Below are 26,979 nucleotides of genomic sequence, written 5' to 3' on the forward strand. Positions count from 1 at the left end.
ATGTAACACGTTTCCTGCAGTAGGTGTCAAAATAGTTCTGTTTACAACTACTGTGCTGTGACTTAAAATGTAAAATGTAATGTACATCCAACCCTTTATGTACAAAACATTAAGAACACCTGCTCTTTCCATGACACAGACTGAACTGGTGAATCCAGGTGAAATCTATGATCCCATATTGATGTCACTTGTCAAATCCACTTCAATCAGTGTAGATGAAGGGGAGGAGACAGGTTAAAGAAAGATTTTTAAGCCTTGAGACAATTGAGTGTCTTTGAATGGGGTATGGTAGTACTGGAGGTGCCAGACGCACCGGTTTGAGTCAAGAACTGCAATGCTGCTGTGGTTTTCACACTCAATAGCTTCCCATGTGTATCAAGAATGGTCCACCACCAAAAGGACATCCAGCCAACTTGAACACAACTGCGGTAAGCATTGGAGTCAACATGGGCCAGCATCCATGTGGAACGCTTTCGACACCTTGTAGAGTCCACGCCCTGAAGAATGCAACTCAATTTAAGGAAGGTGTTCCTATTGTTTGGTATACTCAGTGTATGTTTCTAATTCAATAATTTCTTATTAGTCAATAATGACAGAAAGCTGACCGACCAACACGTCTGTGCCTGACTCCCTGAGTAACGCCCTGGGCCTCTAGAGGAGAGGAGAGAGAAACCTCATTAGGTTGTATAAGAGTTGCTGCTACTGCTGCTGCCCAGGATAACAGGGCTGGCATGTCTAATAGGACACGTCTGACAAAAAAGTGCAACAGTGAGAGTCAGAAGAGCTCCACAGCCACTGAGGTAAATTAACTAACATCGACCCTCTTCTGGCTGTCCACTCCCAGCATCAACTGAGACAGCCTCTCAATGAGGTCTGACCCTCTCAGGAGAGGAGGCTGCAGCCACAGCATCTGATGACTAGGAATGCCATCCCCAACAGGACACTCAGCCAAGCGCCCTTCCACCATCTCTGAGGAACGACCTTTTGATTGCACTCTGACTTCATACCCATGTCGTCCTCTGTGAAGCTTTTAAACGAAGATAAAGCGTGCAGCGGTTTATCCCTCAGTTCTCCTGAAGCTGAGGGACGGTGATGGACATGCTATCGCTCTTCGAGTGACCCCTACCCTCATGTATCCATAACCACAAACTGCCTGCTCAACACAACTCACAGAACACAGGACAGACATCCTGCTGCTGCTGCCAACAAGACAAAACATCAAAGACAAACACGTCTCCACTTACTGCATTTTAATTTTCAGAATCATCTGTCCCCGAGTGACTACAGGAAGGTTTCATGTCAGCAATATGCCATGGTGCCAATCATCCAGACGGCAAACAAGTCAACTTGCAAATAACTTAAGGAATAATGGGAGTGTTTGACTGATGTTTGCGAGTCCTTCATACTCCTGAGATATTTCTACATGTTGACTTGGGCTGACAGAAGCACACTTAAAAGACTAAAGAGAAGACTTCTAAATCGAGTCTCAGATATTCCACTTTCAAAACTTCCCAGGAGTTCTCCACTTACTTTTAATATCATCACATCTGCTCGCATGATACACCCCCCCTGATTGCATCCAAACTTCCCCAAACCTTTCTAGCATTAAAAGGCCTACAAGCATTTTTACAGCCCCTGAATGTCAAAATCACAATGTTTAATGAGCTCTTCATATAACCCCATGCCTTAATTATCACTGTCTCTCACTGTCTCCCTCTGTCTTGCACTGTCTCTCTGTGTGGGATGTACACTGGGTTTATGTGCTGTGTGTGTATCTGTGTGTGAGATACACTGTTTTAATTTGTATGTGTGTGACATACACAGTTTTTTCTGTGTTCAGGATACCTGCTCTGGGAGTTGTCCTTCCCCACCCCCTGCTGCTCACTCTGCTGTGTTCAGGATACCTGCTCTGGGAGTTGTCCTTCCCCACCCCCTGCTGCTCACTCTGCTGTGTTCAGGATACCTGCTCTGGGAGTTGTCCTTCCCCACCCCCTGCTGCTCACTCTGCTGTGTTCAGGATACCTGCTCTGGGAGTTGTCCTTCCCCACCCCCTGCTGCTCACTCTGCTGTGTTCAGGATACCTGCTCTGGGAGTTGTCCTTCCCCACCCCCTGCTGCTCACTCTGCTGTGTTCAGGATACCTGCTCTGGGAGTTGTCCTTCCCCACCCCCTGCTGCTCACTCTGCTGTGTTCAGGATACCTGCTCTGGGAGTTGTCCTTCCCCACCCCCTGCTGCTCACTCTGCTGTGTTCAGGCCCAGAGATTCTCTGTTGGGCTGTTAATGAATAAATAAAGCGTCTCTTTACAGATTACCTAGGGCTGCCTTCTTCAGGAGGCCGGGATGGGACTTTCTATCAGTGTTTCCCAGGTACCATCATTCCTCATTCCCACTACAATACAATATGAGAGCTCTGCACGGCTTCCCTCGCCGCATCTCTGAGCCATTAGCTCTGAAGACGCTCATTTTTCAGGAGGTTATCAGGGGAGGATAGATAGAGAGCAAATAATCTAGAATAAGCAAAAAGCCACTTGACTCTAGAGAGAGGGAGAGGGAGAGAGCTGAGAATTTCATTTCAGACACACCATCTAGCAGATGAATGAAGATGGAGACAGCTGTGATTAGCTACTGTACTTCTCCACAACACCAGCAAAGCACACAAAGAGGGAACAAGGCTTTTAGGGGATCTGTGAGGGTCCACATTATACTGTTTAAACATTTGAGGTACTGAAACTACCTCCATATATTGTAGGTGTACCGTTTCTATGTGTTTGAAGTATTGAAACTACCTCCATATATTGTAGGTCTACCGTTTCTATGTGTTTGAAGTATTGAAACTACCTCCATATATTGTAGGTGTACTGTTTCTATGTGTTTGAAGTATTGAAACTACCTCCATATATTGTAGGTCTACCGTTTCTATGTGTTTGAAGTATTGAAACTACCTCCATATATTGTAGGTGTACTGTTTGAAGTATTGTGTTTGAAGTATTGAAACTACCTCCATATATCGTAGGTCTACCGTTTCTATGTGTTTGAAGTATTGAAACTACCTCCATATATCGTAGGTGTACTGTTTCTATGTGTTTCAACGTAATGGAGCCAGGCCCGGTAGCTACAGTACTCACCCTCATCTCCTGGGCCTCTTTCTTGCCATCCCACGCCCAACTGCGCTTGGTAAAGTAGTTGACTGTGGCAAACTCTATCAGGGCAGAGAAGACAAAGGCATAGCATACCGCCATGAACCAGTCCATAGCTGTGGCATAGGCCACCTTAGGCAGGGAGTTCCTGGCACTGATACTCAGGGTTGTCATGGTTAGAACTGTGGTGACACCTGGGGACAAGAAGAAGAGAGGCAAAGGGAATGATAGGGTATATTAGAGAGTGTATGAACTGACAAACACACACACAAACACACACATATGTACAATACACACAGGCCCAACTGGGTTGAACTACAGTACACGTACAGGTCTAGGATCTTAACTTGAGCCAGTCTCCTACAGCAGGAAAACAATCCTGCAGCATCAGGAAATGTGAATTATGTGGATTATAATTCATCAACATTTTTGAAGCGGTTGATACATTTTTTGTAAGGGAAAATCATGTCTGCAATTATAAAGTGGAAATGACAAGCTTTAGAAGCCTTTTAAACCTCAAATACACTGCACGTTTTACATTTCCTCAAATTGTAGGAAAGTTGTCCTGCAACAGGGTGATCAAATTAAGATATTACATCTGTAACTGTGTGTCATGTAAAGAACAAAGTGCCATCCTTGAACATTCAATACGTGCTGTGACATATGGCTAAGGTGAGGACATAAAAACCCAATTGTGATATAAACAAACGATTCAGTTAGCAGAATTAGTGATAAAGACGCAGCTCCAATCTAACCTCTCCAATCCCTCTACTACACTGACTCCATGAGTTTCACAGAACCGCAGATTGGAGGCGCACCATAGAAGAGCTCCACTGAGCTTGTCTGATGATACACTGTAATCCCTGTATTGATACAGTGCAGGCGGCTAGGCAGTCCCCTGCCATCTGTCTGGAGAAACATGGAACAACCACTTCATAGTGGGACGAGGAGCCATGGGTGGATGGGAGAGAGAAGGGGCTGCTTTAGAACAGACACAGCAGCCTGACAGAGTGGTGCTGCACTTGATATGGAAACCCTGCTGGCTGATCACCTCATGGAAATGTGAGGGTCACTCGCTGTGACCTGCAGCTTGAATGGGATGCCAACTACTACACAATGTCCATGATTGTAGGTGGGGTAGAGGCCTACCTGGGGGCTCTAGGCATTGGATTGGAAATACCACCTCCATTGACCACATCCATTGTGATGGAGTCTGTATTGACTACCTCCATCATGTTTGACAGTGTGACACAGCCATCATATCCACATGAGGTTTCATTTAACTTTCCTGGCATTGTTTGACACTTAAGCGTTTTGAGGAAAATTCCAAAGCCAGCATGGATGTCATTACACAGGCAATCAAAATGTTGAAACAGAAACAGATTAGATTTGGCCATCTAGACCAGTAGCTAGAAGACATAGCAAATAGGCATTCCAAATGTGGATGTGCAATACTCTTATTAGGTGTAAGGCCCAATGTTGATTTGAATCACGACACAGAAAGAGATTTGAGAGGATAAATCAATTGCTGTGTGAAATGTGCATGTTTTCTAAGTCATTGTGCCCATGCGCCGGGCATTGTGTTCTATGTCTCAGCGAATTTAAAGAATGAAATGATAGGAGAGCAGAGAATGGGTGTCCATCAAAGCAGATATAAGCAATCATTCCACTTCGCCTGTTCCCACCTGCCTCATCTGTTAAAATAAAATAAATATAGGCTTCAATAATGGACTTGTGCAGCTGAAGAGGTCAACTCAATGTGAACCTGTGGGGCTTGTGGTCTTACTGTTGATTTATGCAGAATATACACTACATGACCAAAAGTATGTGGACACCTACTCGTCAAACATCTCATTCCAAAATCATGGAATTGGTCCCCCTTTGCTGCTATAAAAGCCTTCACTCTTCTGGGAAGGCTTTCCACTAGACATTGGAACATTGCTGCGGGGACTTTTATAGCCAAAAAGGCATTAGTGAGGTCGGGCACTGATGCTTGGCGATTATGCCCGCAGTCAGTGTTCCAGTTCATCCCAAAAGTGTTCGATGGGGCTGAAGTCAGGGCTCTGTGCAGGCCAGTCAAGTTCTCCCACACCAATCTCGACAAACCATTTCTGTATGGACCTCGCTTTGTGCACGGGGGCATTGTCATGCTGAAACAGGAAAGGGCCTTCCCCAAACTGTTGCCACAAAGTTGGAAGCACAGAATCGTCTAGAATGTCATTGTATGCTCTAGCGTTCCCTTCACTGGCACTAAGGGGCCTAGCCCGAACCACGAAAAACAGCCCCAGGCCACCAAACTTTACAGTTGGCACTATGCATTGGGGAAAGTAGCGTTCTCCTGGCATCCGCCAAACCCAGATTCGTAAGTCGGAACTGCTAGATGATGAAGCGTAATTCATCACTCCAGAGAACGCATTTCCACTTCTCCAGAGTCCAATGACGGCGAGCTTTACACCACTCCAGCCAATGCTTGGCATTGCGCATGGTGATCGTAGGCTTGTGTGCGGCTGATCAGCCATGGAAATCCATTTCATTAAACTCCCGAAGAACAAAACTTGTGCTGATGATGCTTCCAGAGGCAGTTTGCACTACGAGCTTCAGCACTTGGCGGTCCCGTTCAGTGAGCTTGTGTGTCCCATTTTACAATAACAGCACTTAGAGTTGACCAATGCAGCTCTAGCTGTGCGGAAATTTGACAAACTGACTTGCTGGAAAGGTGGCACCCTATGATGGTTCCACATTGAACGTCACTGAGCTCTTCAGTAAGGCCATTCTACTGCCAATATTTGTCTATGGAGATTGCATGGATCTATTTTATACATCTGTCAGCAACGGGTGTGGCTGAAATAGCCAAATCCAATAATTTGAAGGGGTGTTCACATACCTTTGTAATATAGTGTATAACTATATATACATTATTATGTTTGTCAGGTTGCATATACTTTATTGTGCCATCTTCAAAGCTGTAGCATATTTTAATGTTAGTCTTTTATCAGTTCTGAAGTTGTTGAAAATATTGACAACTGGCAAATGTTAACAACAGAGGAGTTGCAATCTCCCCATATTAAAGAATATCAGGCAATTAAAAAATATCAATCGGCAAATTAACCAGAATGTCACTGGAGATTGTATTGTATTGTGTCCACAGTGTAATACGTCTGCTCAAACAATAAATCACAAATTACACTTGGGTGAATGAGAAAATGATACAGGGATTATCCACACAAAATATCAGGTCACGCCAGCCAGATACTCCAACCTGGCAACCCGCCAGGGAACAAATGATTAATGAAACATCAACTTTCATGCTCTTTATACGAGACAAGTGAGCAGTTTCTCCTAAAATATTAAGACAGTTTTAAAGCCCTGTGGATGGCTCAGAGAGCAGGAGGTTGGCAGGGGCTGGTTGTGAATAGCAGTTGAAGTGACTGTCCAGTCAGGGGCTGGTTGTGAATAGCAGTTGAAGTGACTGTCCAGTCAGGGAGGGTAGTCTGAATCTGAAACGGCTTTCCAGCTCCTGACCAACCAGGAGAGAGAGACTGTGATGGGGAGCACCTGTAGGCCTGCAGCTTAACTATGCTGCAGAACAAACATCTCTCCTACTAGGACACCTGTTTACCGGAACGCTTCATCAGTCTTCTTCCCTGAGGCCATTCTCATTTTCGTCAATTCCACACCCGTCTCTTAAACAATGTTGTGCCTTCATGCACCTCCCTTACAAGTGAGAGTTTGTTCATTCTGTGTACCCAACAAACACTTCTTCAGTGCATAAGCTTAACATCGCAGCAGAAGTCACATACTGCAGTGTTTGCTGAACGGTTCCCAATGGCCTTGGCCTTGTTTCAACCGAACCTCCATTAGAACACATGAAGAAATACATTCTGTCAACCCTTTCACAAACAACAGCTTCTTACTGTGACTTTTCTTGGCAATGAAAGGCCTTTGTTTTACAAGGGAGATAGTCATAGAGGTGGGATGAGGGCCCCTCCTTCATGACAGGAAGATGGGACAGAGATAATGGAGAAAATGTATGTGGCCAATCTTTCCCAGAGATTGGAAAGCAGCTGCGGTCATCCCCCTCTTCAAAGGGGTGGACACTCTTGACCCAAATTGCTACAGACCTATATCTATCCTACCCTGCCTTTCTAAGGTCTTCGAAAGCCAAGTCAACAAACAGATTACCGACCATTTCGAATCCCACCATACCTTCTCCGCTATGCAATCTGGTTTCAGAGCTGGTCATGGGTGCACCTCAGCCACGCTCAAGGTCCTAAACAATATCCTAACCACCATCGATAAGAAACAATACTGTGCAGTCGTATTCATTGACCTGGCCAAGGCTTTCGACTCTGTCAATCACCACATCCTCATCGGCAGACTCGATAGCCTTGGTTTCTCAAATGATTGCCTCGCCTGGTTCACCAACTACTTCTCTGATAGAGTTCCGTGTGTCAAATCGGAGGGCCTGTTGTCCGGGCCGCTGGCAGTCTCTATGGGGGTGCCACAGGGTTCAATTCTTGGACCGACTCTCTTCTCTGTATACATCAATGATGTCGCTCTTGCTGCTGGTGAGTCTCTGATCCACCTCTACGCAGACGTCACCATTCTATATACTTCTGGCCCTTCTTTGGACACTGTGTTAACAACCCTCCAGACGAGCTTCAATGCAATACAACTCTCCTTCCGTGGCCTCCAATTGCTCTTAAATACAAGTAAAACTAAATGCATGCTCTTCAACCGATCGCTGCCTGCACCTGCCCGCCTGTCCAACATCACTACTCTGGACGGTTCTGACTTAGAATATGAGGACAACTACAAATACCTAGGTGTCTGGTTAGACTGTAAACTCTCCTTCCAGACTCACATCAAACATCTCCAATCCAAAGTTAAATCTAGAATTGGCTTCCTATTTCGCAACAAAGCATCCTTCACTCATGCTGCCAAACATACCCTCGTAAAACTGACCATCCTACCGACCCTCGACTTCGGCAATGGCATTTACAAAATAGCCTCCAATACCCTACTCAATAAATTGGATGCAGTCTATCACAGTGCCATCCGTTTTGTCACCAAAGCCCCATATACTACCCACCACTGCGACCTGTACGCTCTCGTTGGCTGGCCCTCGCTTCATACTCGTCGCCAAACCCACTGGCTCCAGGTCATCTACAAGACCCTGCTAGGTAAAGTCCCCCCTTATCTCAGCTCGCTGGTCACCATAGCAGCACCCACCTGTAGCACACGTTCCAGCAGGCATATCTCTCTGGTCACCCCCAAAACCAATTCTTTCTTTTGGCCGCCTCTCCTTCCAGTTCTCTGCTGCCAATGACTGGAACAAACTACAAAAATCTCTGAAACTGGAAACACGTATCTCCCTGTCACGTTCCTGACCTATTTCTGTTAGTTTGTTATATGTGTTAGTTGGTCAGGACGTGAGTTTGGGCGGGCATTCTATGTTTTCTGTTTCTATGTTGGTTTATGGGTTGCCTGGTATGGCTCTTAATTAGAGGCAGGTGTTTGGCGTTCCTCTAATTAAGAGTCATATTTAGGTAGGTGTTTTCACAGTGTTGGTGGTGGGTGATTGTCTTCTGTGTCTGTGTCTGTACACCACGCGGGACTGTTTCGGTTTTGTTCATCGTTCATTTGTGTAGCCTATTTTCTCTATTCGTGCGTTCTTCATGTTTTATGTAAGTTCGTCGTCTAGGTCTGTCTACACCGTTTATTTGTTTTGTTAGTGTATTAGTCGAGTTCGTGTTTTTCTTTAATAAATCATGTCGACAAACTCCGCTGCGCCTTGGTTCAATCCATGTTCCTCCTCTTCTGATGAAGAGGAAGAGGAAAGCCGTTACACTCCCTCACTAGCTTTAAGCACCAGCTGTCAGAGCAGCTCACAGGTTACTGCACCTGTACATAGCCCATCTATAATTTAGCCCAAACAACTACCTCTCCCCATACTGTATTTATTTATTTATTTTGCTCCTTTGCACCCCATTATTTCTATCTATACTTTGCACATTCTTCCACTGCAAATCTACCATTCCAGGGTTTTACTTGCTATATTGTATTTACTTCGCCACCATGGCCTTTTTTTGCCTTTACCTCCCTTATCTCACTTAATTTGCTCACATTGTATATAGACTTATTTTTCTACTGTATTATTGACTGTATGTTTGTTTTACTCCATGTGTAACTCTGTGTTGTTGTATGTGTCGAACTGCTTTGCTTTATCTTGGCCAGGTCGCAATTGTAAATGAGAACTTGTTCTCAACTTGCCTACCTGGTTAAATAAAGGTGAAATAAAAAATTAAAAAATTGTGCCAGAGAAAAATACCAGATCATTTCTGCATGGCTGTAAGAATGTGAATTCCTTGCACCTTATGTGCAAAGCAAATCCAAACAAATCAAGGCGGCTAGCAAGTGTATTTCTCCACTGTGCTCCGCAGCATGCCCTGCCCTGTTCTGAAACACTAATTAACCGCCCAACAGAGGTCTGCTCTCTCTGCTGGGGGAGGCACTTTGGGTTGCCATGACACTCTTCTCATGGCAGGCTGAGAGGCGAAGCCGTGGGTATCCATGACCGAGGAGAGAGGAGGGGGAATAGTGTGGGGTAAACTGGGTAAAATAAACATATGCTGCTTGACTTCTTTACATGAGAGGCACTAGGTAGTGAGATTAATGTTTTTCAATTACTCCGATTTCCCCAACTAGTCATGTTTCCAGAACTGTTAGTGGTCAAACGTCCAAGCTGTATGATTTGAACACAGATACATTTCTAGGTGTGTTAGTGACTCACATGCACTAGCTAGTCTGAACTGTAACAACACTATCAGACTAAATGTCTATACCAGATCTTCTGAGTAATTTGAAAGCAAAGTGTTTTACTGCCAGCCTACAATAATGCTATATGTGTCAGGAGACCATACAATACTTACTTTTCTTGAAGTTTCTTGGCCTTCAGCTGTCGTTTTAATTAAAGTTTTAGTCCTATATTAGGAAATGCTTTCTCCAACTTGACGTTTGACTGTTTTCATTATTTACCTTGACGCTGCTTTTGGAGGACTGAGCACAACTTGTCTGTTACTATCATTTCCCCTAAGCCTGAATGGGCTGCCGTTGCTTTCTAGTCTACCAACTCAAATTGTCAGAGCTCATCTTTCATTCTGACCCATCACAGAGGAAGCAGGATCTCACCCTTTCTAAGTCTCCATAGCGATGCTGGCAGGATCAGCTGTGCTTTGCATCTGATACGTCTGCCCCACAAAAAGTGTTGACAAAGCCAGACACCGTGCCAAAGTTAGCAAGAGCTCAATAAGCAATAATCTCTTAAAACTTGTCCAGTTTAAACTTTCTGCAAAGCACGTTCAATACCCCGCCGAGAGATGCCACTGCAGCACTCTTATCACTCTGTCCCCGGAGGTGAACGGCCTCACTTTCTCCTACTTAATTCCTTTCCAAGTTTGCTTGCGTTAATCTGTAATTAATTAGGTGGTTTTATGGTGGCCAAGTTAATTACAGGTCAATCCTGTGATCCAAGCACAGTTTTAAACCCAAATTCATCACTGTCCAGGGCCCAGCAAAGCCAACATGGGCACCAAGCTGCTTTTTACACTTCACCGTGTGAACCACAACTTCGGAAAGATGAACTATGTCTACCCTCCCCTGGCACGCCAATTTACTGAATGCATCTGATGATGTGAACAAAAGCTGCTCCACAAATGCGTAAGCTGCCGCTGCTGCACACTTGTTTTGATGTAGCTTCATAATTTAAACAACAGCTCCATTGTTGCCACACTCCAAATTGTCATAATGGTTAAATTACTTATTAAGTGCATTTTGGGGTTAAGGAGATAGGGGAAGACACTCACCGAACACAGTGCGGGCGGGAACCGACTCTCTGTTTAGCCAGAAGGAGACCTGAGACAGGATGACAGTCATGATGCACGGAAGGTAGGTTTGAATCACAAAATAGCCAATTTTCCTTTTCAAATGGAAATACGTTGTCATCACTACATATTCTCCTGAGGAGGGGGGGAGAGACAGAGAACGAGAGAGAGATGCAGAGGACATGAATTATTAATATAGCTCATGTTCAGTCCAGACAAACACAAGGACTCTGCTGAAATATTCAGAACTATATTTATGAAAGTTAATACAACATGCATGCATGCTAGCACAGCACTGGAATTGTGTTAATAAAGCCACATGCATGCTAGCACAGCACTGGAATCGTGTTAATACAGCCACATGCATGCAAGCACAGCACTGGGATCCTGTGGGAAGCAGAGTATATGTTTGTGAGAGTGGAGGTTAACTGATCGCTTGTTTATCACAGTGTCTGGTTGTTAAAGGCAGAGATTGGTTTTCCCTCCACTGTTGGTCTGGATTAGATCTATTGACCGGAAGGGTTAGGGTTAGGAGGAGAGGAGAGCTGGCTGCAGTGGCATCGGTAATACGCTGACAAACAAGTGCTGGTGCTGGTATGTGTGAGAGGCTGAGAGCAGCACTGTGTGGGTTCAGGAAAATAAATATGTGATAAAGTATGATCAACTGTGTTTTAAAAACATATCCTGCACCACATGATCCACAGCCCCCAATGTGCTGAGAATCCATTTCCTGGATGACAGACACACTCTTATGTGCTGAGTAAAGGTGACACACATACCACTATGTTTGTTGACATGGGAAGACAGGAAAATTAAACAGTGCTAAGACGACAGATATTCCCTATCCTCAAGCCTGTATGTCCAGTACGTACAGCAGATACTGAGAACACTCTGTGGTACAAGATTAATTGAGATATATCTCGTGTTGAGTTGTTGAGGCCAGTGATGTCAGTCAGTGATGCGAGTCAGTGATGTGAGTCAGTGATGTGAGTCAGTATGAGGAGTCCATGTGGTGTTACAGTGAATATACACAAAGGACGGTTCTACCACACCTCAGGTGTCCCTTACTCTATAGGACAACCCTCCTCAGTCCCCATCTGCCTCACCATGCCTGCCTCTATCACTGCAACCATGCAACCAAACTGAGACAATGAGAGAAGTGAGACAAAGTGCCCTAGTGCATCACAGTGACTAAATAGAGGTTAGACACCATCTTTATCTCACAGAGACCTGTCTCCTTGAGAGCAAGACACTTGAATAGCTTCCCTAATTTGAATAGCTGTCTCTGCCTGGTAAAAACAGGTTGACACTCTCCCAAGAGGAAAGTGAGAGAACAAAAACTCACTATTGTGGGTGTTGTAGATAAAGGGATTTTGCAGCAGCTTTAGCAATCAGAATTTAAGATCAAATGAATGGCTGATCAACAGTGCTGGCTGACAGAGTGTCCTATAATTCAGTGCCAATTCAAATGGCTTTCAGACCAGAGCTCAATCAGAGGAAAAGTAGCGTTCTCCCTTCTGCTCCAAGGCTCCTTATCTTTCTACTACTGCTGAATAGTTATCTTACTACTGAACAAGTTGAATAGTTTTACTCTTGGCTACCATTTAAAAAAAGACTTGCTGAAACTGGGCAGATCAATGTGTGTTTCAATCTGAAATCAGAGCCTGTGTGTTCTTCCAAATAACATGGAAATGGGAGCCGCCACAAAGATTCCTCTTCTTCTTCATCTACCCTGCATTTACACATTTTCCATTTTGTTCACAGATGTAGTGTTGGATAACAGGAGAGTTTGTCAGTATTTCTCCACCAGCCTATAAGAAATCAGTGTTTACGTCCTTTCCCCAAACTCAGCAAGTCTTCCTTTCAGTGGTGAGACCACACTGACCCCAATAATACTAGCAGAGACAAATCGATGAGGCAGCCGCTTGAAGAACAGCTCAGATAAATAACTTTACAAAAAGACACAAATAGAATCTGTAAGTATATGCCAATGGTGTACAAAGGAAAAAGGAGAGAAATGAATTAATCCAAATTGTCTTGCAAGCCAGGAGCTGAAAAGAGAGGTTTTCGTGAGAAATTTAAAGCAGATGTTCCATTAGTGAACACCTTTGTTCTGATGTTATCTCAGTGTTAATGACTTGATCATATGGTATAATAGAACCTGTGCTGGAACTGCATGTTCATTTGAGTGGCAGACATGTTGTAGGGGCTACCTGTGCTGGAAATCATAGATTCTTTCCCAATAACGTGGCCCAGTAGGTCATACTGGTTTAGCCTTGACCCATCATCTGCTACGACTACAGAGTCCTCATCTCCTTTGGTCCAGAGATAGACAACCTCATTGTTTGTATACGCATCTGAGAGAGAGAGAGAGAGAGAGAGAGAGAGAGAGAGAGAGAGAGAGAGAGAGAGAGAGAGAGAGAGAGAGAGAGAGAGAGAGAGAGAGAGAGAGAGAGAGAGAGAGGGAGAGACCGGTAGAGGAAGTGACAAATAATGAGAGTAGTACATGTCAGTTTCCATGTAGAGTGAATAATGCAGCAGTGCTACAATTGGCTGATTCTGATGATGGCAAATCAATGGTAATAAGAAAGGGTGTGGCATCGACCTGAGTAAATGCATATCAATGAAGTCTATTTGAATTAGAGTTTAAACCTGTTGGGGATGGGGGCGCTGTTTAGACTATTTATGCTAATTTGGCTAATTTTTTAAACGGCTTCCCACAAAATCCTTGATCGTACAATATGCATATTATTATTATTATTGGATAGAAAACAGTCTATAGTTTCTATAGGAGTTGAAATTTTGTCTCTAAGTGGAACAGAGCCCATTCTACAGCAATTTCCCTGACATGGAGTCAGATTTGAGAAATGTTGGCCACTCTTCTGAAGTCAGTTATAAGGGCACTGTCGTTGCTATGACTATACGGACACTTCTTACGTCTTCCCCTGGATGCCTTTACGTGATGACGATTCCAACGGGGTCGATTGCGCGTTCACAGGCCCTACAAATGAAAAAACCCTGAAGCTAGTCATTCTTTGGGAGCTGCGTCATGAGCCTAGAGGACACCGGCGCGCACCTGTTCCAAGCGTTAGTTTAGCCTGTTATATTTCTCCGGTCATCTTTTCACTCGTTATAGGAGTTAAAAACATCATAAGGTAGTTAATTTAAAGCGTTTTATAGCAATTTATATCCGTTTAGTGCGATTTTGGGACATTTATTTTTGCAACGATGTGAAAAGTTGGGCACGCTTTTCAGTTCATCCCGAACGCAGTTGACATTTCCACATGGCAAGAGGACAGCTTTCCACCAAAAGACGATTTCTCCCAAGAAAGGATCCTTTGCCCAAGATACTGATGGAAGAACAGCTCAAGGTAGGACATTTTTATTATGATAAATCGTGTTTCTGTCGAAACATTTTAGTGGCTTAGGACGCCATGTTTTTTGGCGCAAACTGTATTGAAAAGTAAGGATAAATAAAAAAATGTAATAACGCAATTGTATTAAGAATTAAATTGTCTATCAATCCCTGTCCACCCTATATTTTTTAGTCACGTTTATGAGTATTTATGTATAAGAGTAGATCACTGTCTAAGTGGCGCAAGGACTTTTTCTTTACCAGCTTGTCTACATTTCACATTGTCTAACCATGATTTTGGTGGCTAAATATAAACATTTTCGATCAAACTGTATATGCATGTTGTAATGTGATGTTACAGGAGTGTCATCGGAAGAATTCTGAGAAGGTTAGTGAAAAAATTAATATCTTTTGGCGATGTTGACTTTTATCGCTCACTTTGGCTAGAATCAATGCTGGGCTGCTAATTGCTATGTGCTAAGCTAATATAACGATTTATTGTGTTTTCGCTGTAAGACACTTAGAAAATCTGAAATATTGTCTGTATTCACAGGATCTGTGTCTTTCGATTCGTGTATGCTGTGTATTTTTACGAAATGTTTGATGATTAGTAGTTAGGTAAACACGTTGCTCATTGTAATTATTCTAGTCCATTTGTGATGGTGGGTGCAATTGTAAACTATGCCATCTACCTGAAATATGCACTTTTTTCTAACAAAACCTATCCCATACCATAAATATGTTATCAGACTGTCATCTAATGAGTTTTTTTGTTGGTTAGGGGCTATAAATATCTTAGTTTAGCCGAATTGGTGATGGCTACTGGTGTTGGTGGACAAATAAAAGATGGTGGATTATGCTAATGTATTTTTAGGTAATAGATGTACATCTTTACATATTGTGTCTTCCCTGTAAAACATTTTAAAAATCGGAAATGTTGACTGGATTCACAAGATCTGTGTCTTTCATTAGCTGTATTGGACTTTAATGTGTGAAAGTTAAATATTTAAAAAAAAAATTTTTTTTGAATTTCGCGGCACTGGTTTTTCAGTGGGGGGGGGGGGGGGGGGGGGGTGTGCCGCTAGCGCCACGCTGATCCTAGACAGGTTAATAAAAGCAGGCGGCCATGTGTTTTGATTCGTTTATACATTTGGCACCTTGAACTGAAGGTACATCAGCACAAGGAATGATGTCAAAAATGGGGCTTAAAGTCCACAAGGTCAAACTTTGGGAAAGGAGCTTAAAAAGCATTTAAAGACACAGTCACACACACACACACACACACACACACACACACACACACACACACACACACACACACACACACGCACACGCACACGCACACGCACACGCACACGCACACGCACACGCACACGCACACGCACACGCACACGCACCCGCACACACGCACACACGCACACACGCACACACACAGGCACAAACATTGCAGAAGAAGAGCAGATGGAGGATGGTGAAAACCCCCAGCTGAGCACCAATAACATCATCATTCACACATCAGCCTGAGGTTTGCTAATTAAATGTTGATAGCCACAGAGAAATTATTGTTTTATACTCATGGGAGATCATTAATAAAAATAGTTAATGCATCTACTTGAATGCCTCTTCATCTACAACAATTGTAATTGGTAATGAAGGGTATTATTCTGTCATCGTGTGTGTTCTATGTCTCCATCTACTCAGTGTGGTCAGACTCTCAGCTCCGCTCAGCAGAGAAGGTCAACTATGTCAAACACTTTCATTGCACAGTAAAGATTCGGCCCACTATCCAAGGCTTTGAAATCATTCACTATACTTATGCTCAGAAAGTAGGAGAGTGAGGATGTCAATTCTCTCTGGATGTCCATTGTCTCTGAATCTGCGCATGACGTACATGCCGAATTTCATGTCTGCATAAAGTCGAGGATACAAGTCTCCATAACCAGTTGTAAGGATAATGCAGCACACATATATATTGCTGCTCACTAAAATCCAGAACAAAAAAGCATGATTGGGGCGGCATATTACTGATCCCATGATAAAAAAACGATAGAATATTTGAATGAGCAAAACTGCATCTAAATGTTGTACTTTAGGTACATCTGCCTTGTTCTGTTACAGCAACCTGTCTGGCTCGGAGATCCCCTTTATGAACAACATAGCATCATAAATCTACAGCCAAATTATTTTATATCTCCAGGGACAAAACAAACCCTGGCTCTCTTTAGCTTATATTCAGAATGTGAAACCCTGAGAGGTTCAGAGCTCGCAGGGAGGGAGAATAAAAGGCATCTACATTATGTTTGTGATTGCTGTGCCATTTCCAATGAAAATAAATGTCATGTAAAATAGCGGTGATTGGGGCGAGCGGCGCACAGTGCTGCAGCAGATTGCCTGTAGCACGTCAGGCCTCAACAAAAGCCGCTAATTACTTGCCAACCGTGTGCCGTTGCATTAAGGAGACGATTGTTCCTGGGCTTTGCAGCAGATTTCTGTTGATATAAATCCAGATCAGAAGAGGAGCCGTGCCGAAGGGGGCATTGTGACAGTCTGCCAATAAGAGCCCTGCTCGCTGAAGGAAGCAACGGCCATGAAAGGGCTCCTTTTGTTTTATTGTCCGCCTGATGTTTTATTCACAACGCCCTGGCCAGCTCTGAGACACTCTGACCTTTAATATGTCATTGACAGAGTTCTTATTTCTAGGAACAATAACTTATAAAATAACCTCTCCCTGTTCTATATGCTGTGAAACGTACGACTTAGAGCAGGGTTGTCAAAAATACGTCCCGTGGGTAATGGATCTACATACATACAGTTTCTTGACTGTGTCCAGCTCGATAATAATTTGTAAAATGAAAGCTAGACAGTCAGGGAGCACCGAACATTTTAAAAACGATGGATAGAAGACTATTTTTTGCAAATTTGTACGACAAAGGCATATAATGAAAATTCAGTGCAGCCCTCCGGACCTCATTAAAGACCAAACGCGTCCTCCAGGGCTAAATGAGTTTGACATAGTTTTCCCCGCAAAATAGCCTGCCTACAAGGAAACTCGACAAATCTCGACGACGTTGAGTGCACGAGGGGATCTGTGCGCTGTGTAGTGCCTTCCACAAAAAGTTCTGCATCTTCAAAAGAACCCGTAAGCAGCAGGGATGGAGATAGAACTAATGGACAAGATGTCTATTACACTCCACATGCAATTCACACGGTCCAAGGCTGCGGACAGATTAAATGGATTTAAACCTTTGATTGATATGGTAGAGAACAACAGACCATTGTTTAACATGTATATGTCTGTATATAGCCTCGGTATTGTTATTTTATTTAGTTACTTTTTATTAAATGTTTTACTTTTTACAGTTTTGTGAACTGTGTTTTTGGTTAAGGGCTTGTAAGTAAGCATTTCGTGGTAAGGTCTACACCTGTTGAATTCGGCACATGTGACAAATCAAATTTGATTTGATTTTGCTCTATGACCTCTATTTCTGTGATGTCAGCTATATGGACCAGAATCAGATGTATATCTAGAGAGACTTACAGCTCCCAAACTTCAAAGGGCAGGCATGTGTATCCATGGGGAAATCCTCCAAGTGCATGGGACACTCAGCGTGGATGGTTAGCCTGGTCAGAGAGGGAGAAAAACAACAAGGACATGTCAGTGGACAGGCTGGAATATATAAACTATTCTTAAACCCCCCATGACACCTGTCACATGGTAGCAACACATACTGTATGTTAACGCTTTATATGTTGAGACATCCTTTTCATTTGCCAGATCCTGTTCAGTATCTTTCTAAAGGGCAAAGCAGTGGCTCGACACTGGACGCCTACTTCAATAACTTTTACTGCACACCATTCTGCACCATTAGACTTTCATCCTGTCACCCAGAGCAGCAATAGAAACATGAATGACAGGCCCTTAGTCATTTTCCTCTGTATCTGAATACAGTAAGTATACCCCACGTCTCCTTTGGGCCACCCAAGGTTGTCCTGCCCCTGATGGCAGGGGAATATTGTGGTGCGCCAGAGATAATCTACAGTTCTGAGACTGACCTGACATTTGGGTTTTGTTGAAAAGAGAATGGAGGGGAGGGAAGGGGGATGAGGGGCGATGTGAGAGGGGAACAGTCAGCATTTGCAGTCACGTACTGTAGTGCGTCTGGACATCAATGTGTCTGCTGAGGGCTGCGGTGTCTGGGTTGCCAGTGATTTGTCTGTTTTCCCATTAGCGGAGCTCAAAGCTCCAACTCCCTCCATCCACCAGTAGGGCCCATCACCCAGCTAGTCAGCCAGACAGACTGCTCTGGAGACCTGTGGACCAGCCAGACAGACTGCTCTGGAGACCTGTGGGCCAGCCAGCCAGACTGCTCTGGAGACCTGTGGACCAGCCAGTCAGACTGCTCTGGAGACCTGTGGACCAGCCAGTCAGACTGCTCTGGAGACCTGTGGACCAGCCAGACAGACTGCTCTGGAGACCTGTGGACGAGCCAGTCAGACTGCTCTGGAGACCTGTGGACCAGCCAGTCAGACTGCTCTGGAGACCTGTGGACCAGCCAGTCAGACTGCTCTGGAGACCTGTGGACCAGCCAGTCAGACTGCTCTGGAGACCTGTGGACCAGCCAGCCAGACTGCTCTGGAGACCTCTGGGCCAGCCAGACAGACTGCTCTGGAGACCTGTGGACCAGCCAGCCAGACTGCTCTGGAGACCTCTGGGCCAGCCAGACAGACTGCTCTGGAGACCTGTGGACCAGCCAGACAGACTGCTCTGGAGACCTCTGGGCCAGCCAGCCAGACTGCTCTGGAGACTTGTGGACAAGCCAGACAGACTGCTCTGGAGACCTCTGGACCAGCCAGCCAGACTGCTCTGGAGACCTCTGTAGCAGCCAACAAGCCAGCCAGCCAGACTGCTCTGGAGACCTTATCCAGTTGATTAGATATTAACCCGCTGACCCTCGACACACCTACTCCACTCCTTAGGGAGGGAGCTCTGCAAATCAGGCAGGAGTGATGGGAGGAGACTGGCATCTGCCTGGGAGATCACATCTCACAACACACATCAGATTACATGATGACGGCACCAGTACTATACCACTCTCCCTACTAACTCACTTTTACCATGGTAGACAATGTCAGTGGACAGGCTGCCATACTTCAGAATGGCAATGGCACTTTCTGTGTCTATAGTTTATTTGACGGGGGCCTGCTTTAAACAGAAAATGATTCTTCCTGAGCAATGACATAGGTATAGGCATTATGTACAGAAAATGTATATGAATTGAGAGATTCTTGTTTTGTACTGTAATTTGTTTTTGGAATATAATATACAGCAATGCATTCTGGGGAATAGTAACCCTGAGAAAACCAATTTTTTCAGGCTCCAATGCATTCCCCACCATTGTTATTAAAACCCATCGATTTCTATTTTGTGTCCTCGTCACTTTCATTAAAATGCAGCAGGTCAATCATTCAATTAACCCTGTGACCAAATAAACTCCATCCTGGTAAATACTTCCCTACACTTGAGTCTAGTAGAACACTGCTGTGATTTTGAGCAATGTCCCCTGCTCCTGCCATCAAGACGTCATAAAGTCTACACAGTACCACCACTCTTAAGTGTTTAATGAGATAAAGCATCTTACCCCCTGGGTAACCTTCAACCATAATGGTTATGATGTTCTTGGCCTGCAAATTAACTATACTTGGAGGAAGAACACTTTGCTGCTGACAATGAATGACCTTCCTGAGTGTGCGCGTGCGTGTGTGCAAAAATGGCCTCATGGGGCCAACCCCTCCTTCTCCCGTTGCCGCCTCCCGAATAACAGTTGCATCGATCACAGTGTGTGTGTGTTCCACTCCACTCCACCCACCCCCACCCTCCCTTATTTGAAGTTCTACTCCATACCTCACCAGCTCCTGAAAACTTCTCCCATTACTTATCAATCTGGCCAGTGGAGAAGATGAGTCTGTGTTGATGGAACTCTATTGCATTACTAGCTAAAGGTCTGTTTGGGTGATTCACAGCTTCTGGAGGACTTTCAGAGTCTGCCTGCCAATCTATCACTTCTGCTCTCTTTGTTGTAATAAGCTTTCAACTTGACATATACACTTCACAGAGAACAAATGGTCACGTCACAAGCTGACACTGGACTTTTGTCTGGTGCTGAGACACACACCCAGGGTCGGCTCCAGGCATAAGCGACGAACAAAAAAAGATACTCAGTTGGGTTTCAAATTACTGTTGGAGTTAGAATAGTACAATACACAAGATGTAAGTTAGAAATGTGGTTGTGCATCAGCAGTTTTTCTCGTTTTGTCATTCACTGACAGTCACTCATTTACTCGTGCCTGCTAACAATTTTTAGATTGGTAAATTTAGTCTAGCCAGTTATCTAAACCTCCAGGGTGCCTCAATTGACTTTGTTAGTCATTATCATTCAGTTATCATTAACATGGCATAAGTCATGGCAAAATGTGTAGAATTGCAGGAAATTAGCTTTAAAACTGAAAAGATGTCTCTCTGCCCGATGGCAAAATACCGTAAGTAGAATTCCATGACATTTGTTATAAAATTGCAGGAAATTTACTTTAAAACAAATGTTTCTATCCACCATCAATTGGGGGGGGGGGGGGGGGGCCCACATTTTATTTTTTTGCTTAGGGACACCAAAAGGCTAGAGCCAGCCACATATACCCCCTTCTCCTCTTCCTCCTCCTCCTCCTCCTCCTCCTCCTCCTCCTCCTCTTCCTCCTCCTCCTCCTCCTCGGTGTGATGAGTGAAAAATCTACTCTCAGGTCCAGGGCGGATCGTTCATCATCATACTTATCATCATTGCTGGGGACTCTGGATCATGATCAATGAGTCTCACTCTCCCTCTCCAAGACAGAAATTCCTGGTGAGACCATACGCTACTGTAATGATGACACCGTACTCCACCTACTCCACCTCCTCCGAAGGAAAACACCCCTGGGAGAGGAGGAGGGGGTGGGAGCTGTACATTTACAACAGAGCTGTACATTTTATGGAAGGCTAGTGAATGATCGCTGCATCTGCCAAGCAGACATTCAATCAGTCAAATGCAGCAGAATGGAGAATTTACCTTTCCACAAGGTCAACATAACATTTCCTAGATAGGGTTGCAAAGTTAAAGTATATTACTGGAAACTTTCTAATGGGTACTTATGGCTACTTTAGATTATCACAGGTGTCTGTAAATTATCTCTAGCCCTCCGTGTCCTTATCACATGTAAAATACATAAACTAATCAAATAAGAGGATTTAAAAATGTGAATAACATCAACAAATTATGACAAAACTGCAAAACATTATCCTAAATATAAACAATCAACTTTGTAAGTACCATTGGTGTTTAATATGAGGATTTCAGCATGTTTCACACACTTGTATTTATTTTACTACTGTACGTCAATATGTCTTTGTTGTAAATGTGTTGGCACCAACTGGTGGCAGTTTTGAAAAAGTCAATAGTTGGAAGAGTTGCAGAGTTAATGGAAAATAATACTATTATTGATTAGATTCTTTTTAATTAGGCACTTTTCTATTGAACCATATGGTCTATTCACTAGAAACTCATTGACAATATGGACAGATATAAAAAATGGATACTATATATGAATTTAAAAAAATTAAGATGTTGAAGTATAAGTTACCAAAGTTACCATATCCTGCGCCATAGATTAGCTGTTAATTACCCAAATTACTGAATATTCCGGTAACTTTGGTAAATTAGCGGTAGCTTTGCAACCCTTATCCCAGATATCCTGCACACCAGAGTATACATCACAAGAGTGTCCTTTCTGCTTTTGTCTGACTATGCGAGTGGTGAGCTCATAGGTCATAAGATCAGGTAAGCCATTATATTTGTACAGCTCTGCCCTTGGCTTTTAAGCCCTAATGAAGGCTTACAATATTACTATCCATATTACTATCCAACCAAGGTTTTTTCCCACAGTGTTATTCCTTAGGTTCTGATGCCTGGCTCTCACAGTTATAACAACGTACGGCAATTAGCTCGAGAGAAGATCTCCGTAATTACCGTTATCAACAATGACTTGCGGAAACGCTGTGAAACGCACAGTACTGCTCTCGCACCACACAATTAATTTACTGCTACATTAGGCTAAATCCTATTGTGGAATATGCATATTGAAATGAGAGGTAGCTGTAAAAATGGTAGTAACTAACTACAGTGGTAATTATGGTGGTAACACACAATCCTTGACTGCAAACACACAATCCAGTCTCAGCGAGGGTAGGGTAAGTAGGCCTTCTCAGAGTGGTTCTATGCATTGTGCTAATATATGTCAGGGGCTGGTTGCTTAGAAACCTTGGATAGGGCTGTATGTTTTGTCCACTTGAGGAACATGACTGTTCTTTACTATGGGGCTTCATTCAAAACAAAAATGCTCTGCTCTCTGTGCCATGACTTCCCCTCTGTTTTTTTAATTAACCTTTATTTAACTAGGCAAGTCATTTAAGAACAAATTCATATTTACGATGACGGCCTACCCCGACCAAACCCTAACGACGCTGGGCCAATTGTGCGCCGCCCTATGGGTCTCCCAATCACAGCCGGTTGTGATACAGCCTGGAATCAAACCAGGGTCTGTAGTGACAACTCTAGCACTGCGATGCAGTGCCTTAGACCGCTGCGTCACTCGGGAGCCCTCTGGTCTCCTCTGTAAAGGAGACCAGAGGAGGAATGGGTTAATAAAACTTTATTGCAAGTATCATTGGCTAATAAAACTTTATTAACCCATTGAAACCTAAATGATCAGGAGATGTCATTGCAGTTCATGTTCTTGCACATGTTGTACACTGAAGAACATTTTTTTATACAAGGAAACCAGTGGTCTAAAAGAGGAAACCATTTTCCTCTGGCCAGTGGTATAACATACTCATGCTGACATGACTAGCAGGGATAGGTTGCCCTGAATGAATGAGTCTATTCTCTAACTTTTGTCAGCTCTGGTGAACTGCAGGTGTAGGACATGAGTTCACATCTGCCTCCTTCACAACAGACAACTTCTGAACAGGAGCAAATGACCAGAATGAAAGGTCACCCAAAATGGCTCCCCGAATGAGTGTTTCAAAAAGAGAATCAAACCAGAGATTCAAACCAGAGGTGAGAGTCACATTATTCTGGTGATTGAACTGCAGTAGACCGTGTGTATGTGACCAATAACATTTGATTTGAGTAGAGTCTGGATGGCATGAAGACTAAGCTTCGCAAGTATCATTGGCTCAGCAGGTATGTTTCCTCGCACCCTGTGAGGTAACAAGAAGACATTAAGAGCAGAGAAAACATCCCACCTGCCTCTTCCAGGATATACTGTAACTCCCCAGTTAAAAAACTCCCAAGTTTATACTTGTAAACCTCCTCCAACTATTCTTTTGTTCTTCTAAAATCAGCCGAGCTCGAGCACACACACACCACCCTAATTATGAGGTGGCTGAGCAGCTAACAGGGCGTGAAATGCCCAGTTACAATATGTGTCAGTCACAGCTGTGGCCAAATGAGTGGCGACGTGGGAACCAACCCTCCCCATCCCATGTCCTCCATGCCCAGCACTCCTCCCCCTGCATGATCTCAGGAGCCCACCAACATCCTGCTAAACGCCCGTAGGTGTGTCAATCAGAACGCAGGCTGAAAGACAGTAGAGACAGATCCCTGACTGAGTTTGACTTTATTTCCATCTGTGTCAAGGTTACACATTCACACAGCAAATCTGTAATGCACCTGACAGCCAAGCCAAAGTCTCCTGTCACTGTTGCTGTCTATTTAACATGCTCTAGCTGGCTCTTTGGCTGCCATTGTCTCGTCACATGTCTCAATAAACGTGCCCTTGTGCAGGTTTACAAACAGTTAGTGTTTCAGTGTACAAACATCATTAAAATGGACCCCTTGGCTCCAATTAGACAACACCCCTAGGAGGAGGATGGCAGCAGTGTTTAGTATTATTTTCACCACTGAAAATGCCACTGAGAATCTGTTTTATGGACCCAGAGATGCTTGACATCAGTTAGAGTACGAGAAAGTAATTAAACCTGAATCTGTGTGAAAACAAACTACCCGTATTTACCCAGCACAAAGACTCCTAATCCAATAACATGCAGCAAACACAGAGAGAAGGTCAGACAGAAAATAAAGTTTTTATTTGGACGGCCCTAAACCCAATGCTGAATTCAATATTGTACTTTCTTTCTCCTCGGCATATGTCTGCTTATTATTGGAAGTGTTAAAAGGAGAATTCTATTAGCCTAGTGGACTATTATTAAGACTTCAGCCAAAAGGCACTTTAAATGTCTATTAAACACTTGACTCCCCTGGGACAAGAGTACATCCAGATATCATTACTAGGAGGTCAGCTGACTTAGTGCTATCTGTCACTGTATGATTGGGTTGTCAGTCCTTCACAAGGATGCACACCAACCCACACATCACTATCAATGATGATGTTCCAGAGGAGAAAACATGTCACAATTATCAGCAGTGTTTGTATTTCAATTCCAAAATTGTTTGTTTAGCTAGAGGCAATTTTGTTTTCTTATATATTTTTTCTCTCTCATCTCATATGATATACTCATCAGTATAGGAGCAGAAAGTATTAAAGATTTCATTAGTTTAAGCATGAATCCAGGGTCAGACTGTCACGTTCCTGACCTGTTTTCTGTTATTTTTGTATGTGTTTAGTTGGTCAGGACGTGAGTTGGGGTGGGCATTCTATGTTTTGTGTTTCTATGTTTAGGTCATTGGGAATTAGCCTTATATGGTTCTCAATCAGAGACAGGTGTTTGACGTTTCCTCTGATTGATAACCATATAAAGGTAGGCTGTTCACACTGTTTGTTTGTGGGTGGTTGTCTTCCGTGTCTGTGTATGTTGCACCATACGGGACTGTTTCGGTTTGTTCATTCGTTTGCTGTAGTCTGTACCTGTTCGTGCGTTCTTCGTGTTATATGTAAGTTCTCATAGTTCAGGTCTGTCTACGTTTGTTTGTTATTTTGTAGTTTGTTGAAGTGTTTTCGGTTTTCGTCTTTACTTTAATAAACTTCATTATGTCCACATTCCACGCTGCGCTTTGGTCCAATCCCTACTCCTCCTCTTCTTCTTCCGAAGAGGAGGAGGACAACCGTTACACAGACGCAAGTACTACCGTCGTTCCTTATGATGTAAAATGGCAACCAGGTTTTATATTCCACATACAGCAGAATGTATTGTTTAAAATACTCTTTATTTTACTAGGCAAGTCAGTTAAGAACAAATTCTTATTTTCAATGATGGCCTAGGAACAGTAGGTTAACTGCCTTGTTCAGGGGCAGAATGACAGATTTTTACCTAGTCAGCTTGGGGGTTTGATCTTGTAACCTTTTGGTTACTAGTCCAACACTCTAACCACTAGGCTACCAGCTATGCTGTGAGCTATGCTGTAGGCCCCATGCTGTAGGCCCCACGCCATGCTGTAAGCCCCATTCTCTGATTAATCACCGCTTTATTCCCTACCTTTGTGAACATGCACATTTCTGTACATTATTTAAACCACACTCTGAATCTTTGTACTTTAACTTTTAATGACTCACCCTTACTGAACCCTTCTACGCAGTAGAGAAGGAGAAGAGGTTTGCAGAAAGATGGCTGGAGTGATAAAAGGCACCTCAGCCTGTTCCAAACCCCCTCCCCTCACTATAGATCTCAGTGCCTGGCTGCCACTTCATACTGCTGACCCTGGTGAGGTGTCATTTGCAGGTGGCTAAATCAACAGGGACAACTGCAGAGAGTGGAGCTGGCACGCACTGAGAGAGGAAACAAAGAGCATCCGCTCTCCAATTCCATCTGAAATCCCAAAGCAGCACTGTAGAGGTAACCTTAAGACCTCCATGTGCAACAATCACTCACAGGCAGACATTAATAGCCATCCCCCTCCGTGTATTACGTCAGCGAGCTAAATGACTTGAAATCCATGCCTGCCCTTAAACTATCTAACACCTCATCTGCCCCCATGGTTGTTTTAACACCCCCATCCCATCTCCTCCCACCTCTGCCTGGTCGGTGACTCTCATCCCCCTCACAAGGTGGAGACATCACTATTGGCTCTGTGACAGGGCTTTGCCTATAGGCACCCAAAGAGAGTGCCTGTTATAGCGCTGAACGTGCAATTAAATCCTAACCCCTGCCGCCCCCATATCGAGTGCTGGGGCGAGGCCAGGGGAGGGCTGAAGGGCTGTGGAGAGGACAGAGACAGGGACAGCCAGGGACAGGGAGTAAAAGTCATGCTGAATGGGGCTCCACCACAGGGCTAATCCCAGGCTAACAAACTGCTGCGGCTGGCTGCCCGAGATGGATGGGAATGTCACCAAGAGGTCAAGGGAAACTTAAAAGAACCTGGAGAGGGAGGGAGGGGGAAAATACCTTTTATACCTTGCCAAGTAACATAGAGAAGGGCTGTACGAATCTCATGTAATGTTTCCATTAACGGCTGATAGTGCTCTATAATGTACTGTATAATATCTTCATCATACGTTTTTTCCCCCGGTAAAATATTGAGCTACAATTAAAAGCAAAAATAAAATAAAACTGCATCATACT

The 26,979-nt window shown here is 43.8% G+C and overlaps 1 protein-coding gene across 6 annotated transcripts in view; it reads right to left on the minus strand.

Moving 5' to 3' along the window:
* Positions 1 to 26,979, minus strand: part of LOC129863985 (gamma-aminobutyric acid receptor subunit alpha-3-like) — a 148,846-nt gene that overhangs the window by 12,335 nt on the left and 109,532 nt on the right. For all 6 annotated transcript variants that reach the window (XM_055936489.1, XM_055936486.1, XM_055936487.1 and 3 more), the window contains 4 exons: positions 17,914 to 17,996; positions 13,234 to 13,377; positions 11,003 to 11,155; positions 3,126 to 3,331 (listed from right to left, as the gene is read on the minus strand). In XM_055936489.1, coding sequence (XP_055792464.1) covers positions 3,126 to 3,331; positions 11,003 to 11,155; positions 13,234 to 13,377; positions 17,914 to 17,996 — 586 coding nt within the window. The remainder of the gene's footprint in view (positions 1 to 3,125; positions 3,332 to 11,002; positions 11,156 to 13,233; positions 13,378 to 17,913; positions 17,997 to 26,979) is intronic.

This window comes from Salvelinus fontinalis, chromosome 10 (assembly GCF_029448725.1).
Source record: "Salvelinus fontinalis isolate EN_2023a chromosome 10, ASM2944872v1, whole genome shotgun sequence".
NCBI classification, from domain to species: Eukaryota; Metazoa; Chordata; class Actinopteri; order Salmoniformes; family Salmonidae; genus Salvelinus; species Salvelinus fontinalis.